At 39.5% G+C, this 19,711-nt stretch overlaps 1 protein-coding gene across 2 annotated transcripts in view; it reads left to right on the top strand.

The window, feature by feature from the left end:
- The window catches only part of LOC311082023 (uncharacterized protein), a 29,334-nt gene extending 9,895 nt beyond the window's left edge, over nt 1–19,439 (top strand). Inside the window, exons 1-3 of one of the 2 annotated variants that reach the window (XM_084112769.1) lie at nt 8,129–8,185; nt 8,838–8,973; nt 17,855–19,439. In XM_084112769.1, coding sequence (XP_083968895.1) covers nt 8,889–8,973; nt 17,855–18,960 — 1,191 coding nt within the window. In that variant the 5' untranslated portion in view covers nt 8,129–8,185; nt 8,838–8,888 and the 3' untranslated portion in view covers nt 18,961–19,439. Of the gene's footprint in view, nt 1–8,128; nt 8,186–8,837; nt 8,974–17,854 lie in introns of those variants that run through there. The other variant, XM_084112768.1, reaches the window with a different exon arrangement.
- The last annotated feature ends 272 nt before the right edge of the window (nt 19,440–19,711 follow it).

Raw genomic sequence — 19,711 nt, 5'->3', positions numbered from 1 at the left:
TTTTTCTAAATGTCATAAATATTTGTTAACAAACAAGTATTCATTACTTCAATGAGCTCATTGTTTCTGCATTTAATTATTACATTGTTTAAATTAGTACATTTTTCGCTAGCTGTAATTTTGTATATGTACATTTCTGAAATACATAACTTAGACAGTCACCTCTGATAACAGATCACTCTGAATTGTAATGTGGACTTTGAAATAATGTGTATTGTGAAAAGCAATATACAAATAAATATGAATTGAGTTGAATATACTAAGAAAAAAAAACTAATTATCTTAAAACAATCTTACACAATCTGCTCTTGCATAGCATTTTATTCATAAAACAGGATCAATAAGATTTTACGACTAGATATAAGATTGCAGGTCTTGCTAGATCAGGAGTTCTTGCAGTGTCATTTTTTGTGGTGCTTCCTTTAATGTGAGAGAGGAACAAACAAGCATTTCGACGAACTGCAGGAAGAGGAAAGCAGCACTTCAGTGTCACATGCCTGTCCTGTCTTGTCATGCACATGGGTGTTTTATTGTTTTGAGCCATGTGCTCATGTCTGCCGTTTAGCCCCTCCCATCTTGTTATCCAGTTATTGGTTAATTTGCTCCACCTGTTGTGTTCGTTACCCTCCTTTGTTTGTTCCCCTATTTAGTCTCCTTGTGTCTGTAGTCCTGTGCTGTTACGTTGTCTAAGTTTTGTGTTTGTTTCCTAGTGTTGTTCTAGTTTAAGATTTGTTTAAGTATTTTCCCCCCTCGTGGGTATTTTGTTATTCTTTGTATTGTGTTATTTTATTAAAGTTCACCTTTTGTTTTTGCTGCATTTGAGTCCTCGGTTTTGTTTTTGACCCGGTCGTGACAGAACGTAACAGCCATTTTGAGTACTCAGCAGAATGGATTCTCGCAGACCCTTACCTACGACATGGGACAGAGAATCTTTTAGAGGGACCCGGTTGGTCATATTTAGGGGAATTCGTGGAGGACGCAGGGGAGGAGATACTACAGGTGGGCACCGACAGTACTCTCCAGTTTGGTCATTTTCTGACCAAGGACCGGCAAGGTTCAGCCCCGAGCGTTTTTCATCACCTGTTCCCATGGTTCCAACGCCTGTGACTCCAGCGCCAGTGATTCCTATGCCAGTGATCCAGAGTTCGGGGACTCCGAGACGCAGAAGGAGAAGAAAGACGGTTCATGTCACGTCTGCCCAGTCAGAGACTGTTCTCGTCGCGTCTGCCCAACCAAAGACTGTTCATGTCATGCCTGCCGAGTCTGTGTCCCCTGACAGGACGTCTGCTGAGACATTGAATTATTTTTCAACGCTGTTTAATATCCTGGAGGTTCCCGGGAGGGTTCATATCACGCCTGCCCAGCCAGAGATTGTTCATGTCGCGTCTGCCCAGTCAGAGACTGTTCACGTCACGCCTGCCCAGCCAGAGACTGTTCATGTCGCATCTGCCCAGTCAGAGACTGTTCATGTCATGTCTGCCCAGCCAGAGACTGTTCACGTCACGCCTGCCCAGTCAGAGACTGTTCACGTCACGCCTGCCCAGTCAGAGACTGTTCACGTCACGCCTGCCCAGTCAGAGACTGTTCACGTCACGTCTGCCCAGTCAGAGACTGTTCACGTCCCGTCGGCCCAGCCAGAGACTGTTCATGTCCCGTCTGCCCAGTCTGAGACTGTTCAGATCACATCTGCCCAGCCAGAGATGGTTCTAGCCACGTCTGCCCAGTTGGAGACAGATCGGGAAATCCCCATTCTCATGGCCGGGGGGGCACTGACCGGCTATTTAGAGCGTTTAGCTCGGATCCTGGAGACGCCCTTCAAACCTTCAGTGTTTGTTCCTGAGCCGGAGCCAGTTCCTATGTCTGAGCCGGAGCCAGTGTCTGCTCCTGAGCCGGAGCCAGTGTCTGCTCCTGAGCCGGAGCCAGTGTCTGCTCCTGAGCCGGAGCCAGTGTCTGCTCCTGAGCCGGAGCCAGTGTCTGCTCCTGAGCCGGAGCCAGTGTCTGCTCCTGAGCCGGAGCCAGTGTCTGCTCCTGAGCCGGAGCCAGTGTCTGCTCCTGAGCCGGAGCCAGTGTCTGTTCCTGAGCCTGAGTCGGTGGTGCCAGCTCCAGTGCCTGAGCCGGTGGTGCCAGTTCCAGTGCCAGCTCCAGTGCCTGAGCCGTTGGTGCCAGTTCCAGTGCCTGAGCCGGTGGTGCCAGTTCCAGTGCCAGCTCCAGTGCCTGAGCCGTTGGTGCCAGTTCCAGTGCCTGAGCCGGTGGTGCCAGTTCCAGTGCCTGAGCCGGTGGTGCCAGTTCCAGTGCCAGCTCCAGTGCCTGAGCCGTTGGTGCCAGTTCCAGTGCCTGAGCCGGTGGTGCCAGTTCCAGTGCCTGAGCCGGTGGTGCCAGTTCCAGTGCCAGCTCCAGTGCCTGAGCCGGTGGAGTCTGTTCCAGTGCCTGAGCCGGTGGAGTCTGTTCCAGTTCCTGAGCCGGTGGAGTCTGTTCCAGTTCCTGAGCCGGTGGAGTCTGTTCCAGTTCCTGAGCCGGTGGAGTCTGTTCCAGTTCCTGAGCCGGTGGAGTCTGTTCCAGTTCCTGAGCCGGTGTCGTCTCCGCCGTGGCCGCCCGAGGGGTCGTCTCCTCCCTGGCCGCCCGAGGGGTCGTCTCCTCCCTGGCCACCCGATGGACAATCTGCTCCACCCTGGCCGTCTGATGGACAGTTTGTTTCTCCCGTCCCGCCCTGGTCTGTCCCTCCCGTCCCGCCCTGGTCTGTCCCTCCCGTCCCGCCCTGGTCTGTCCCTCCCGTCCCGCCCTGGTCTGTCCCTCCAGTCCCGCCCTGGTCTGTCCCTCCTGTCCCGCCCTGGTCTGTCCCTCCTGTCCCGCCCTGGTCTGTCCCTCCTGTCCCGCCCTGGTCTGTCCCTCCTGTCCCGCTCTGGTCTGTCCCTCCTGTCCTAGTGGAGCGTCTGGTAGCCGCTCCTTAAGGAGGGGGTTATGTCACATGCCTGTCCTGTCTTGTCATGCACATGGGTGTTTTATTGTTTTGAGCCATGTGCTCATGTCTGCCGTTTAGCCCCTCCCATCTTGTTATCCAGTTATTGGTTAATTTGCTCCACCTGTTGTGTTCGTTACCCTCCTTTGTTTGTTCCCCTATTTAGTCTCCTTGTGTCTGTAGTCCTGTGCTGTTACGTTGTCTAAGTTTTGTGTTTGTTTCCTAGTGTTGTTCTAGTTTAAGATTTGTTTAAGTATTTTCCCCCCTCGTGGGTATTTTGTTATTCTTTGTATTGTGTTATTTTATTAAAGTTCACCTTTTGTTTTTGCTGCATTTGAGTCCTCGGTTTTGTTTTTGACCCGGTCGTGACATTCAGACCGCAGCCTCGAGATTCACTTGAAACAGGAAAAACATACATAGTTAATGACTACATGCACAGCAAAACCCCCAGTGTTAAATCATAGAGACACATACACAGACAAATCGCATTTGTATGAAAAACACAGCAAAAACAACTCCCTTCTCCCACATTAAATGAAGTGCCCATCTACACAAGAACTTCTTATAGCCAGTGCACTGTTAAAAACAGAAAACCCAACTGCGATTATTTTCCTGTTCTTGTTGTTCCTATTTCCTTAAGTTATTCTTCTTTTTAACAGCATGTGTTCATCACTAATACTCAATCACTTATTTCTCTCATTTAACCGCAACACTGCTTAAGTGTTACTTTTAACACTAGAAGTGCCAGAATTTCATAACTACTAGACCTGCCGCAAGCGGCCATTTTGACCGCTAGATTCCAAACTCTATATCTTTAATGATAAATACCCAATTGAGAGATTAATGCATTTATTGTATTAGGATATCTTTTAAAAACAAAACAACACCAAACTGTACATTTAAACAAGTTTAATTTTACATCTATAAATAATAATATCCGTAGATGTCCTGAACAAAATGACGGAGCAGCCTATGTTTTCATGTTTACACTGTTCGATCGCGCCCGCGCCTGCGCCTTACACACACACACACACACTCACACACCATATTCCAGCATTGCAATCTTGACATCTCAGCCTGTTCATTATAGCCATAATAAAATATAATAATAAAATAGTCAACCTAACATATAAAAATTCCACTGCTCTGTTTATATAGTCAGTAGTAGGCTACAATTCGTACCATTTTTGCGCGTGTGAAGAGGATGATTTTTTCCGTCGATATTGGAACGTGAGTGAAGTACAAAGCCTATAATAAAGAATAGTTTACCATCCAAATACATCGCAAATGTTGAAACATTTTGATTCTAATTAGAGAGTTACGTGAGCCTAACGCCGCTTACTTTCACTTTCGCTTGAAAGTAGCCTATTTCATTTTGGCTTGTTTATAGTTACTTTTTCATTCTTGTTCTGTTCTGAATATCATTACATTTAAATGATTTGTTGTGGAATATGTTTTTTGTATTTTTTACCACATTTAATTGTTGTGTATATTGGTATATGTATAATAATACCGCGAAATTCAGTGCGGTCAATCTGACCGTCTATGGCCGAAATAGGTAAATATGTTCATTTGTTTTTTTGCCTTATGTGTAATTTATATGAAAAACATTTTAAATGAAAATACAGACACTTTTAGGAAAAGTCAGGTACCAGCAGGATTTTATTTATTTTTTCAACAAAGTTATTGCAGACATAAAATTCAAAACGGTCAAAATGACCGCCATGGCAGTTCTAGTGTTAACACTCTGTAGTGTGGATTATATAAACACTGAGCAGTGTAAAGTGAACACTGGGGGTTTTGCTGTGTAGTCTTTGTCTATGTATGTCCATCAGGTTTCAAGTGATTTATGAAGCTGCGGTCTGGAGTGCTGCTTTCCTCTTCCTGTGTTCGTTGAGATGTTTGTGTGCTCTTCTCACATTAAAGGAAGCGTCCCATATAAACACAAAAGGCATATTATAGTCACACAGCATTTTGGGGCACCTGACCCCGCCTGCACTTTTCTTGGTTTTTCTAACCCATTCTATATAATCTTAAACATGAGAAGTTGAAGTTTCAATCTAGCTCATTTAAAGTTCCAATGTTATTTTTATTTGGTCTGAGAATGGGTGAATTTACCAAAATTAAGAAAAACGCCAGCAAAATGTTTGTGTTTTTTTTTTTTTTTTTTACTGTGAACTCGGACAGAACCTCTTGGAGTTTTTTTCTTTAGAAAGTTATACTTGAATGTTTTAGACTTCCAGATGAAATTTTGTCTACATCAAGTGGCAACCTCCCCGTCTCTCTCTTGAAACCAACACGGAAGTGAGTTAAACTGCAATTCATCGACTGGCCGCTTGAGGCTGGCTGCAGAAGTGAGTCAAATCTGTATCTCCCCCATGTTAAAATTACCAACTTTACAGCAGAAAAAACATGTTTACAGCCTGGATCTCTCTGTGGCTTTGGTCTATACAGCTAATTTTGCCCTTCATAACAACTGTGAGGGGGGTGAATTTTTTTATAACTCATCCGTTTAGTTGATTAATATTTAAAGTTCTGCATAATTAAGGGTGTGGCCACTTTTGAGTGACAGGTGGATTCCCGCTGATGTCAATGCTAGCCATTTGTCTGCTGATACTAGCCGTCACTTCACCTCAGCAAATTTTAGCTGCTGAACTTGCCATCTCTGCAGTGTTTTGTGCTTTTTTCCAGGATTATTTCATACCGTTACTTCGCCCACGAGGATTCCGTTGTTGTCGTCGAGTATCGTTCGAGAGAACAACCAGCGCTGTATTTCAGTTGTTTTCCTCTGTGAACATGCACTAATGGATGTCTGACAATTTCGTTGCTTTTTGGAGTTTTCAGATTTAAAAACGTCAATAAAGGCTCGTTCGTTCTGCTCTCACGGAACAGATAGATTATAATATGCTTATGTACCGTCAGATGAAATCCTGCAGGCGTCGGCGCTTTCTCCGTCCATGCTATAAATGCACCTCCTTGAATGAGCGCGGATTTTCTAGCGCATTTACTTGAACTTCATAGGCAATATATCTATGGTTTAACCCATTTGAGAGGCGGCCAAAATCAGAGTTTAAAATGGACTGAATAAGCTCTCTACGAACTTGACGAGCGATGCCGCGCTGACGGACCATAGACTATAAAAAAAGAGTGACTGACATGTAACTCACTGTCACACACACACTCTCAGAGTAATATTAAGTTACTGCATAATACATTTTCAACTAGCAGAATAGTACAGAATCAGGCCCTGTGCAGTCGCAGACTTGGTACTGTCAGTAGCATAATGTTATAGCATTACCTCCCAAGCCTGAGCTAACTCGATCAGGTCAAGCTAGGTGGGCGTGATTTCAGATAGCCAGGCTCCTCAGCTCCACTCACTTTGCCTCTTTGCCTATTTTCTGTTATCCGGGAGTGACGCGAGGCCAAGATGGCGACGGCCGGCTCCGCCTACTTTAGGCTTCAAAAATGCTCTTCAGAAACCTACGGGTGACGTCACGGACACTACGTCCATATTTTTTTACAGTCTATGGCCGGGCTATTCAATTGGCGGCCCGCGGGCCAAATGCGGCCCGCCAATCATCTCCATCCGGCCCGACGGCACCAACCTCCCTCCTCCTCTTTTCCTGGCGGTGCGGCTAATTTAGTTTGATACGCGCTCCGATTGACCTGAGAAATGTTTTACGTGCGAATATTTCAGCAGTTATTATATGTGTCCCGAATTTATGTCGAAACGAACGAAATTAGAACACTTTAAATCCCCTAATCACCCTTACAAACATTTACCATGAATGTACTGTAGTAATTTACCATGGTTGAGCAGAAATGTGCAATATTTATATTGAATACTATGTAGTAATACATATATAAATATAGTGATTTATATTGCATTAGATTTATTAGGTGGGTAGAGGAATATATAATTAATGTTTGTTATGAAATTATGTCAGTTTCTTTGTAAAGGTGCGTATAGTTTTTAACTTGTGTTTAGGCATTTTTTATACAGTGGGAGTGAGTAGCCTGTGGTTATCAAGTCTCACTGTCAGAATATTTTCATTTAAGCATAACAATTATAAATAAAATAATTATTATTTCTCACCAACAGCTACGAGTTTGTATAATTAATTTATTTGTTCCAAGAAAAATAGTTGTACACAGCTGTAAATTATCAAGTTTTTATTTATTATGGTTTTATATATCTGCATAGTGTTGGGTACCACATTTCAAAGTAAATACCATACTTTTTTAGGGTTACTTTAACTTATTTTTTGAAACTGTTATGTTTCAATAAATAAGCTAAACCCCCAAACCAACCCACCGGCCCACCTCAACTTTTCGATTTGATAATCCGGCCCTCGAATGAAGCTAATTGAATAGCCCTGGTCTATGGTCTACATGTAACAATCCATAAGCAGTTTATAGCCATTTATTACAATATTATTATAAGTGGAAAACTGGTGTGTGTTTTTTTAATTTACTGACAATGTAGATGTATTCAAAATAGTTAGTAAATAGAAAGTAAATAGAAACATTGTTATATACTAACAGAACACTGAAGCAAATGTGCCTTATTTTCACAAACTATATATGAAGTACTTACCAAATTCACCAAAATCAATAAGCTTCTCATTTTGATCCATGTGGAGTTTGAGTCCAGCGTATTCTATGTAGTAAACATGAGTATTTGCTCAACCAGCAGTTCCCTCTCTTGGCATTTGAGTCTAGGCTGGAGTCATTTGTCCCAATGCGTAACTGACGCATCTTTCATGTAAATAAAGGTCAAGGAAAATAAATCAGAGAGGACACAAACTCACAGGTTTATAGTTGAATAGTAAAATAAAAACGAAATACTAATGAAAAAGGTTGGTATTGTTAAAAACAAAGGTTCCTGACCAATTAAATAGTTTCTGCACTCAAACATTACTGTTTTGTCTATTACACAGAATCTCACATAGATGTGGTAGCTCATTAAACAAACTCTTTAATCAATAGTTATTTTTTATCAGATCACAGAAACAACATGCATTTAACTATATATTTTACCACGAATTTAATACTTCCTGAATGCTCTGACATAGTTCTATTATTTGTATGTTTTTATATGCACATTTCTATGCACTTTTGCGATTTTAGCGTGTGAAGTTGTGAACAGGACTTTTATTTTGGTTATCCGATGTGACGTCATAAGGCTGCGCCGAGCTCGTGCGACTGTTGTGATTCTGCTGAAGGAAGGTTTGTGTTTTTAGGCACTTTAAATGTTTAAAATCCATGCAAATCGTTCAGGCGATTTTCTAGTTTTGACAAGAACTGCAAAACCATGTATTATTGAATGTAACATTGTAATGCGTTATCTAACATTAATGAATGATATTTTTTTGTGAGTAAAGCTCATCCCCACGTGAGTAACAGAAAGAGTGCGTCTCATTTCGCTCCCTATATCGTGCATCAGTTCATCGTATACACTAATTCAGCCACTGGTTATTAGTGAAGGAGAGAAACGAGTCATTTGAACCAACTCACTAAATGATTCACTTGAAACAGCGCGCGCTGACGTCACATGCACGTCGCAAATCAATTGCAAATGTTTTTTTTTTTTTCATGAAAGCCATTTAAGTTATATGTATTTATTATGTGTAATTACAAATCATGAAATATAAAATAACAATAACTAAATATGAAATGTCTGAAGTTTGCGTTATTTTAATAATTTGTAGCACTACTTTTGAGTTTTTAGTCTTATCAGGTGATTTAAGTCCATTAACTCTCTCTCTGACTGACTCTCTTACCAGTGAACTGAACTACTGAACTAGATCTGATTGAGATGCACTCAGAGATTTAGTTTGGATTTATTTTTCTTTCTGTTAATTATTCTCATCTTAAACAGGACAAACACACAGAAAAACTCCTGGTGAAGCGACTGAGATCTATTATAAAGATGGCGTTTATTAAAGAGGAGAGTGAAGACTTCAAGATTGAAGAAACATTCAGTGTGAAACAAGAAGAAACTGAGGAACAAACAGGTCAGTTTCATTCTCAAAGCTGAACTCAGTCATTTTGATCCTTATTATAATATCCAGTTCTACAGAAATGAGTGATATTTTTGAAGAGTGTCCTAATTAAAGCGCTTTTATTTGACATGGAGCGAGTCACCTCATGTGGACAAACATGTTGAGATCACATGACCAGACAAATACTAGCACTTTTTCATCCTGAGACGATCCTGCTTCCACCATGGGCTTTTGTTATTACGACATCACGCATCAAATTAGGAAAAATAATTCTTGTGTTTTCAGTTCACACAATGTAAACACAATGAAAAGATTGTATTTCTATTACCTCATTATGCAACAGTATCTAACAAAAGCATCTATTTTGCATAAAGCAAACTGTTATATGTGAATGATTAACTTTACACTATAAGTGATTGTTTTTCTTCTCATTCTTAAAATAACTTCCTGTATCAAACCGATGTCTTGTAAATGTCACTAGCCGTTTCTCTATAAGCTTTAACTTATACTATTCCTTTAACTGTGGTGAAAAGGTGTTGTTATTGTACGTATAATTCAGATACTATGGTATCCAGAGAGGCTGTAGTGAATGGAGTTTCGTTCATTCTGTCCGCAAAAACAGCCAGTAATTTGGACAAATAAAAGTATTGAATCAGACTCTGCGGGAGACTGCATGAACAACTAAACTTTTCAATGATCGGGCAAAAGCAAAACCATCTTTTGCACAAAGAAAAGGAACTAGCGCTTCTTCATGACATTTATCTTTGGAAGGAAAAAGAAAGAAATATTCTTGTTTTCAGTTTGAATTAAGATTATTTTTCTCACCCTATTGGTAGACAATTTAGCTTGTTTTAAGCAAAAAAATACACATTTAAGATCAACTTATAGCACAAGCCAATAGTAATCTTGTGCACTCCTTTTGTGGATTTTGATATTCAGAGTACCATTAGCTGGCCAGAATTTTGTGACCGTAAATAAAATGATGATTATAACACAGTAGAAGGTTGCAGGAGTTAGGCTATTCAAAGCTTTGTGTCTTAAATTGATACGAAACTTAACAGTCAGTGTAATGATGAAGAAATTGGGCTGATTGATGATATTTTTTTGGATCTGGTAAGGACTCTATTTGGTGCATTTTGAATCAATTGACCAACATTTCTGAGGTGGACGAAGGCTGTTCTTCAATTGCTGAAAATGTCATTATCAAAATGTCATTTATTTTTTTAATTTTTTTTTTACTAGGAGCACTGTAGCCCATTACTGAGAATTTTAGGAGCACAAGCATAACATTTAGGGGTACACCTTAAATCAGCCTGCAGTGCAATTATTCACATTTACCCCCATTTTTAACTGTATCACTGACTAATGCTTTGGTAATTAATAGACAACTTATAGAAATTACAATGTGACCTTTTATTTTAAGTTCACAGGGATATGGACAGTAGCATTACAGTACAAGAACCACAGCTTAACAAATGTACATATAGGATTAAATTTTACGCCGTTCTTTTTAAACAATTCTATTTGACCCTTGAATTTGGTAATTGTTCTGGGTCAAAAATGGTCTTTGGTGGTGGCCGACTATCACGGTCATCCACACACACACACACACACACAAGTCCAGTCAAGTCACCTTTATTTATTATATTGTGCACATATATATGCATATTATATATATATATATATATATATATATATATATATATATTTAATAACTTTATTTATATAATGCACAGATCATTTGACATACAGTAGCAGATTGTTTTGTTCCATACATTGGTTATCAATGTATCACTCTCAGTCGGATTCTCGGCAATCATGCATCCAAATACGTTTGTCAATCCAGAAACTTTGCAATGTGTAGTTAGCAGCATGAAAAAAAAAAAAAATTAAATACAGAGAGCGAGCAAAGATCACTGATGCTGTCAATCACAACGGGAGGCACACAAAGCTCCACTCTTAGAAAAACTCCCATTAAAATCAATGAAGCTGTCTACTCTGTGCAACGAATCTCTTATTGACGTCGTGTTTATACTTTGTTGGTAATAATTTAAGGATTTGCGAGCGTGCAGACCTCGTGTTGAACAAAAATGTAAACCATTTCTGTTTGGCCATTACTCTACAAATATGTTTGTGATTGGCTACAAAGCTCAATGCTGTGAAATCGTTGGCGCTCTTTACAGAGCACACTCACAAGAGCGTTTTAAAACAGACAAAATCATGCAGTCAAAATCATTTCAATGCAGGAAAAACCCTGGTAGTTCCTCCTTGTTGTTAAATTATTAAATGTCGTCAGCGCCAGGGTGCGAACTACGGGGGAGCTCGGCTCCCCTTAATAAGACATGGGCTCCCCTGAAAAGGTGATTTGTGAAATTTTGGGGGGTCTCAAAAAATATTGACAATGTCTTATTTTGATGTGCAATTTCAGTTTTGTGTAATGTGATCATCGTGGATTATTATGTGTAAAATAGCAAAAATATCATTCATTCATGCAGGACGGCGATTTAAACCTACTGGTAATTCACTTCAATAAAGATAACTATGCATGCTATTCTTGTCATGAGCATCAAGGTGTGGTGGCGCTGCGGTGCAAATTCCACTCATGTTAACTCACAGATTCGTCGGAAAAAATATAAACGAGGCCATTGATCTGCGCGCGAAGTCCTTGAAATCCATTCTGTGTTAAGGTAAGGCATGTTATTCCCAAAATGTGTTGTGGCTGGGTTGTTATAGGTCTGCGTGACTCTCGATGTCTTAGGCCTAATTGAACGGAGGAATTATGGTATTCTTCTGTAGCCCGACGAATAATTTAACCGTTGTTCATGTGAACTCAAAGACAGCCTATTTATAGACTATTTGTTGGTGGATGTTTGCTGTTTGACCTATCAATTCGGGTCGATAAAGTATAATAGGGTAAATCCTGTATAGTGATTTATCCTATATAGTGCTTGCATAAAGCAAGTAGTGCATACACTTGTGACTTGTAGCTGTTATATATCTGTCGTTCATGAACGATCCATTCATTGCGTCTGTCACGTGACTGTTGAACGAAAGACTCTGAAGGTAAAGTAATTATTTATGTTCCTTGTAAATTATTTTTGACTGCATTATAATGATTTCTTAATTCAGAATATAATCAAGATTGCGTAGGTGGATGTGTTCAGGGAATTTGCCTGTTAAAAGTATAACATTTAAAGCCCCTTAGATGAACGAAATGGCTTGAAAAAAGATTCTTTCATTTTGATGAATGAGATCGAACAAGAGTGTCAGTAAAATGATTTGAACGTCCCATCCTCGTATGGCACGCGCATAACCAATTCCCCCCCGGGAGTCGGCTTCTAAACAAAGAAACTTCTTCCTGCCCAAAAATGACTCTTTTTACATTGGTTGAGCCAGTTGCAGGAGATGTGACCTCTGTAGAAATTAAAAGAAAAATTAAAAAGGTTATTAAAGGTTATTGTCTTTGTGACCTCAGTTGTTGGAAGAGAAGTCGAGACATCCGTTAAGAGCCCATCAACTTCATTTGCCCAAGAACCGGTGCACCTGCATACTGGCAGGACGTCAACCACAACAAGCCATGTTTAACTTTCAACCCAGGAGATTCTCTGGGTCAGACTAACCTCGCTGAAGTTTGTCAGTAGGCCTGTTTACATGGAGCATTTTCATTCAGATTGGACTTTTAAACTGGTTATAATCGGAATAAAAATGCTTAAACTGATTTAAATTTCAGTCAGATTGAAAGGGGTGGAATAAATCTTTTCATTAAACGATCAAACTAAAAATACATACATTTAAACAAGCTGATCCGATTACTTTGAGTGTACGTACTTCTGCACATGCCTGGTTTTGACATTATAATACAAAATGGTGGCAGCGGCCAAATCAAACTGGAGTCCGACAGAGACAAATGTATTAAACAGTATTTAAAAAAAACAACATATATGAACGACTGGATGGTAGGAAGTTTATAAAATCGGACCTCTTTAAAACAGTGCATGAGAAACTGAAAGAAGTTGGCATGGATCGTACGGTTGAACAACATGTGGAAAACTTTAAAGTCGGCGTATAACAAGGCTAAAATGCATAACAACAGGAGTGGAGAGGATCCTACGAACTTCCCCTTCTTTGAGCAAATGGACGAAGTCATGGGTGATGGGCGACCACTATCCAACGTCAGAGAAAACAGAGTGGATGTGGGCTTTCAAGAAACTATGTGCGCAAGTCACAAAGTGGCATGTAAATGGGGCTACTGTTCACTCAACCGGGAAGCACCTGATTGCAACTTCACCATCATCGAACTATTGAACCATCAAGACTTTCATCCGAGACTGCATCTGGATGCTCGTTCAACGGCTAAGGCAATGCAAGTATCATACATTTAACTAAACCAAACTGAGAATTAACTGTAGATCCCTTGTTGATGGTTGTCCAGGTGGTTGAATGAAGAGCCGAATTCCGAATCAACACTCAGGACCCCAAATCAGAGGATCTGCCATTTGGGATGCCATTCAGTCTAGAAAACCCCAGCTAAGTACTTTATGGCCATGCAAGTTTGTAAGAGATGATCCTAGCTAAAGGAAGAACTTGTCAACGATAGGCAGTTAACCCAAGACTAATGGTCCAAAGGGCAAGACATCGTGACTCGCACAAGGAAAACCATAGGTTAATGCCAGAGATTGGTTGACCCCCACGAAAGAGATCCAAAACAGACCTTCTTCTTAACGTGATCTCTCACTGAAATCTCTTAAAGAACACAGAGACTGAGACTGTTGAATGAAAGTGTTTCTTGTTTCCTATCAGTATGATCGTCTGCTCGTTAGAAAAAAGATGACTTGAAAGAAATCTGTGTAAAATGTATCAAATTCTTATTAAAGAAATCATGTCCAAATTGTACTCTATTGGAGCGGGAAAGTTAAGACATGTGACTTGTCTGATAACATGTTATTTATGGGGGAGGAGGAGGAATAGTCACACCCTAAGCTAAAGACAAAGTCTAATTGGTTAGAACTCTACGGTGGCCGAGAGGTGCAAAACAAATCACAATTACAAAAACAAAATAACAATTCAGAAAACAAAATAACAATTCAGAAAACACAACGAAATTTCATACAAAACGGAAAAGGTAGGTATATTTTGAGAATGACGTACTTATCACTGATTGGACGAGACACCTGTCAATCAAAAAATTTGTGATCAACTTTGTTTTGCTATGCGAAAATAGAACACATTAAACTTTACTTTGAAGAAGGACATTCATGTGCCGTGATTGTGGACATGCTGGCGACATACCACATGATATTTACTATATTAATAGTGTGTCATGAGTTTAGTATGCCTGAGCACATGGTTAGCATGAGTGTTTCGCGATTAGCGCGATAGCCCGCTATTCATTATAACTGGTCATTATGTCGATGTTATTTGAGTGTATGAGAGTACATGATGTTGTTTCAGTCTTATTTTGTTTGTAAAAAGCATGAGATTAGAGTGTTACTACCAGCTGCCACACGTCATTTTGGGGCTAGCTAGAGCATTAGAACTGCACAGAGAGAGTGTTAAATAGCTTGTTGATCATATTTTTCCTTCTAGTGTGATGGAATGTTTAAAGTCACTTATGTCTACAACGGTCATTACTGTAAAAAAAGTGATATACATGTTGAGAATGTATGTTTTGAGCTTTTGTTATGCATATTCTCTTATGCTTCATTCTGAGTAAATACACCAACAAAGAAGCCATCACTGCAATGCTCTCTTTTATTTCATTTTTCGACATACCACGACATTAAAAGCTGCGTCGACCAGGACAGTTGTTCGGCTACCGGACAATGTGGTTAGTACTTCTCTGCAGAAGTTGCGTGTTAAACGTGATGACATATGCGGCTGCTGCAAGAACTCAACCCACCAGGGACAGAACAAGGACACGTCGTAGATTCGTTAGGCGTACCTATCACTCCATGGGACCGAACTTTGCTCCATGGCACGTTGATGGGTACGATTTGTTTCTACCGGTACTTCCAGACAGTATCGCTTGATTCCGGTTCTGGCTTGATTGACAGGTATCTCGTCCATTCAGCGATAAGTACGTCATTCTCAAAATATACCTACCTTTTCCGTTTTGTATGAATTGTCGTTGTGTTTTCTAAATTGTCGTTGTGTTTTCTGAAATGTCGTTGTGTTTTCTGAATTGTCGTTGTGTTTTCTGAAATGTCGTTGTGTTTTCTGAATTGTTATTGTGTTTTCTGAATTGTTATTGTGTTTTCTGAATTGTTATTGTGTTTTCTGAATTGTTATTGTGTTTTCTGAATTGTTATTTTGTTTTTGTAATTGTGATTTGTTTTGCGTTCCTCCGGGAGGCTGGACAAGCGTTTTGAGTTTAAAATCTCAGAACACTAACAAAGCATCAGAAGAGACACCGCAGAAAATGGGTTAACAGTTTCATTCAAGCCATCTAACTACTCTCGTCTTTACTTTTTTTCCCTCTTACTTAGTTTCCTTTCTTTACGTTGAGTCTCATATAATAAGTTAAGTTTTGCCGCAAAGTTTCTTCAATGACTCTACAACCTTCACCTACTTCAAAGCTTCAAACTTCAGCCATGAGATAGACTCCATTAATTGGCTTCCCAAGGCGTCACTCAAGGAAACAATGAGACCGCCAGTGAAAGAACCTGGGAAATCCCCTCTCCAGCAAGGACCACTAAGGGAATTCTCATTCAAAGAAGACACAAATGCAAGGAACTCCTCTTAGCTGGTGCATTGATATAAAATGTAATTACCTCACCTACGAAACGGTAGAAGGGATAAATTAATGATTGATGGTTCATTCAAGTCAGGTTTTACAAAGTGCATATACTACTAGAATTCATAATTTCACTCTCTTAAACTCATTTTTTCCTCACTTTCTTTCTTTCTGCAACGCATGTGAATGTGTGTGTGCGTTTATGTGTTAGGTATTAGTTTTGTGTGTTAGAATAATCAATAAAGTCTCATTTGTATTTAAAGAGAAGTGTCTTGTGTTATGTGCTTACAAATTTAACATATTAACCTGCTGATCTGTTACATAAAATAAGTGATTCTTTCAAAATTCCCAATAAAGTAATTAATAATTCCCTTTGAGCTAAATTGACCTGTTTTCCTTACAGTAGCCACAAGAATGACATTCCTCAGAGATGATAGACGATTAATACTGAGTGTTTGTTAGACAAATAGTTTAATTGATTGTAATTTTAAGTTTGCTACATCAAGTTAATTACAACTGATCCAAATATTTATAATCAATTATAACAAGTTATAATTAATTATTCATATTTCCATTTGGACTAATTTGCTACAGAAATTTTGTCATGATGTGAGGAAATATAAAACTGAGTATCATCTAGTGAAATCTAATGATTATGTCCCTCAGGGGAAGCATATACAAGGAGAAAAGCAGAGGACCTAATACTGAGCCCTGTGGCACACCATACTTGTATTTGATGAGATGTCTCTTCATTTACACTAACAAAGTGGTAGCAGTTGGATTGATTGGACCTAAACTGTACTATTATCTTTAGGAAACACAACGTTTCTTTCCACTGTTATGCTGATGATATGCAAATCTATCTGCCTTTGACCACGGAAAAAAAGCATGTTCTTAATAGTTTATCAGTGTGTCTGGATGACGTAAAAAAAAATTATTTTCCTAAATTCAGATAAATCGGAAGTTATTGTCTTTGGCCCCTCTGAAACTAGAACACAAAACTTACCTAATCTTGAGTTCTTAAATCTTGCTATTTCATTCCAAGTGCGAAATCTGGGTGTGGAAATCGACAACGGCTTGAAATTTGACAGACAAATTGCCTCTGTAGTGGGCTCTAGTTTTTTTTTATCTTCGCTCTCTCTCTAAAATTAAAACCTTTCTTTCTAACCCCTCTTTAGAGGTTGCTATCCACGCCTTTATTGCATCTCGGCTGGATTACTGCAACTCTCTGTATTATGGTGTTTCAAAGACTCAAATTTCCCGTTTACAAGTCGTTCAAAATGCAGCAGCTAGATTCCTGAAGGGATGTAAAAAATGTGATCATGTTACACTCCTTCTGAGATCTCTACATTGGTTACCTGTTCAGTATAGAATCGAATATAAAATTATATTACTTGTTTACAAATCTTTAAATAATCTTGCACCATCTTATCTGACGGACTTACATCACCCATACACTCCTAAGCGAGGACTTAGATCGGGAAACAAATTCCTCCTTCACATTCCCAGAACCGGCTTGAAAAAAAGGGGAAATAGAGCCTTTGAAGTGGCTGGCCCCACTCTGTGCAATAATCTCCCGGCCCAAATTAAAATGGCTTCCACTTTATCTGAGTTTAAAGCTGCTCTCAAAACTCATCTGTTTGTCTCGGCTTTTAACATGTAATTTATTCTGTTTTTATTGTTTCTAAGTGATTATTGATTGTTTCTTTCTTGTGTATCTATATTGTAATTATTGTACAGCACTTTGGTTGGCCGGTGGCCGGTAGTAAATGTGCTTTAGAAATAAACGGAACTTGAACTTGAACTTGAACTATTGCTTGTTCACAAATGTCCACATAAATCTCAAGCTATCCAGAAGATTTACATGATCTGTTGTTGAAAGACCTTATTTCATTAGGAGAGAGATTTAGCTGTGATTATAAGTAATACAATAGGGCTTAAATACTGACTAAAATCACTGAAATCATTCTCTGAATAAGAGAGCGAAGAGTTACCAGCATTGAGAAGAGTTTCTGAGGTTACAGGTCACATTTCTTTTAGTAGCTTAGTGGGTATATGATCTAGCTGGCATACATGTTGGTTTTGATGCCTAAATGTTTTGATGTCTGTTGGTTTTTGCCAATAAACTGGGGTTAATTTGTATGTCTCTTTTTGTCTTAGACCTGATGCCACTGAAAGAGGAGAGTGAAAACCTGAATGAAAATGAAGAGAAACAGCAGCATGAGAAACATCCTAATTTCATAACTGGAGAAACATATTTTAGTTGCTCACAGACTGAAAAGACTTCCTCACAAAATAAAGCTCAAAAGAAAGGAGCTAGAAATTCTTTAACTTGCTTTATATGTGTAAAGAGTTTCAGTCGTCATGGAAACCTTAAAATCCACATGAGAATTCACAATGGAGAAAAGCCTTTCACCTGCCAACAGTGTGGAGTGAGTTTCACTCAAAAAGGACACCTTAAAGTCCACATGAAAATTCACAATGGAGAGAGGCCTTACACCTGCCAACAGTGTGGAAAGAGTTTCACAACAGAACTAAACCTTAGCTATCACTTAAGCATTCACACTGGAGAGAAGCCGTTCACATGTGATCAGTGTGGAAAAAGATTCACACGTAAAGTAAACCTTTATAACCATTTCAGGATTCACTCAAGAGAGAACTGTTGTCATCAGTGTGGAAAGAGTTTCCCAGGCATGAACCGCCTTACCAGGCACATGAAAATTCACACTGGAGAGAAGCCTTTCGAATGCCACGAGTGTGGAAAGAGTTTTACTCAACAAGGAACCCTTAAAGTTCACATGAGAATTCATTCTGGAGAAAAGCCTTACACATGCCCTCAGTGTGGAAAAAGTTTCACTGTAAAAGGTCACCTTAAAGCCCATGTGAGAATTCATACTGGAGAAAAGCCTTACAGCTGCCAACAGTGTGGAAAAAGTTTCACTGAAAAAGGAAGCCTTGCAAGGCACTTGAGAATTCACAATGGAAAGAAGCCTTTTACCTGCAAATTGTGTGGAAAGAATTTCACTGAAACAGGACACCTTGAAATTCACATGAGAATTCACACTGGAGAGAAGCCTTTCGCCTGCCAACAGTGTGGAAAGAGTTTCTCTCAACAAGGAAACCTTAAAGTCCACATGAGAACTCACATTGGAGAGAAGCCTTTCACCTGCCAACAGTGTGGAAAAAGTTTCACTGAAAAAGGAAGCCTTAATAGGCACATGAGAATTCACAATGGAAAAAATCTATTGACCTGCAGTGATGAATAAGTTTCTCCCGAAAAGGAAACCTTGAAGTCCATATGATAATTCAAAAAATGGTAAAAGGAAAGTGTGTCCTTACACCTGCAAACTGTGTGGGCAGAACGTTTTTTGAAAAGAAAGTCTTTACACATGAGTTCACACTGTTTCACGTCAGTTACACATGTAAAGACTTGAACTGCAACATAAGGATTTAGGGTTAGAGAGAGCTGTTTTAGATGTCGTTAGTGAAGGAGGAGTTAACAGAATATAGAAACCCCTTAAAGGGTAACTCTCGCCAAAATTGAACATAGGCTCTTTTTGTTAATCTACCCGAGTCAAACTTTCGTGTAAAAGCATAATTAGAGTGGAAACGCCCCTTTGAAGATTGACCGTATTTTCGTTTTAGGTTAAATGCCTTTTGAATGGGAGTGCTTGGGGCACTTCTATGATAGCATCAAAATCACTATTTTTAAAACACTGAGAAGGCTCAACACAACATAAAACTGTTCTCGAAGTATCACCAGGGGCTCTACACATGAACTTGAGCATTGACTACATTGTTTGTGGACACAAAGTTTACTAAAAAGAAAGGTTTTGTACGACTCACTTCATCAGTTAGTGTTTCCGGTGGCTGGAATTTTGTCAGTCAAAAGTAGTTGGATCTCCGAATGCAACGTAACATGAGGAGAGTAAAGATGGAAAGCTCCTAAAGCTTGTTTCCATATACATTTACGGATAATTTTTTATCTAAGTTATCATGCTTTTCATTGAAATTACA

Source organism: Abramis brama (genome assembly GCF_963993115.1).
Source record: "Abramis brama genome assembly, chromosome: 4".
In the NCBI taxonomy this organism is placed as follows: Eukaryota; Metazoa; Chordata; class Actinopteri; order Cypriniformes; family Leuciscidae; genus Abramis; species Abramis brama.
Note: the sequence above shows the minus strand (reverse complement) of the source record. Positions and strands in the feature narration are given on the sequence as shown.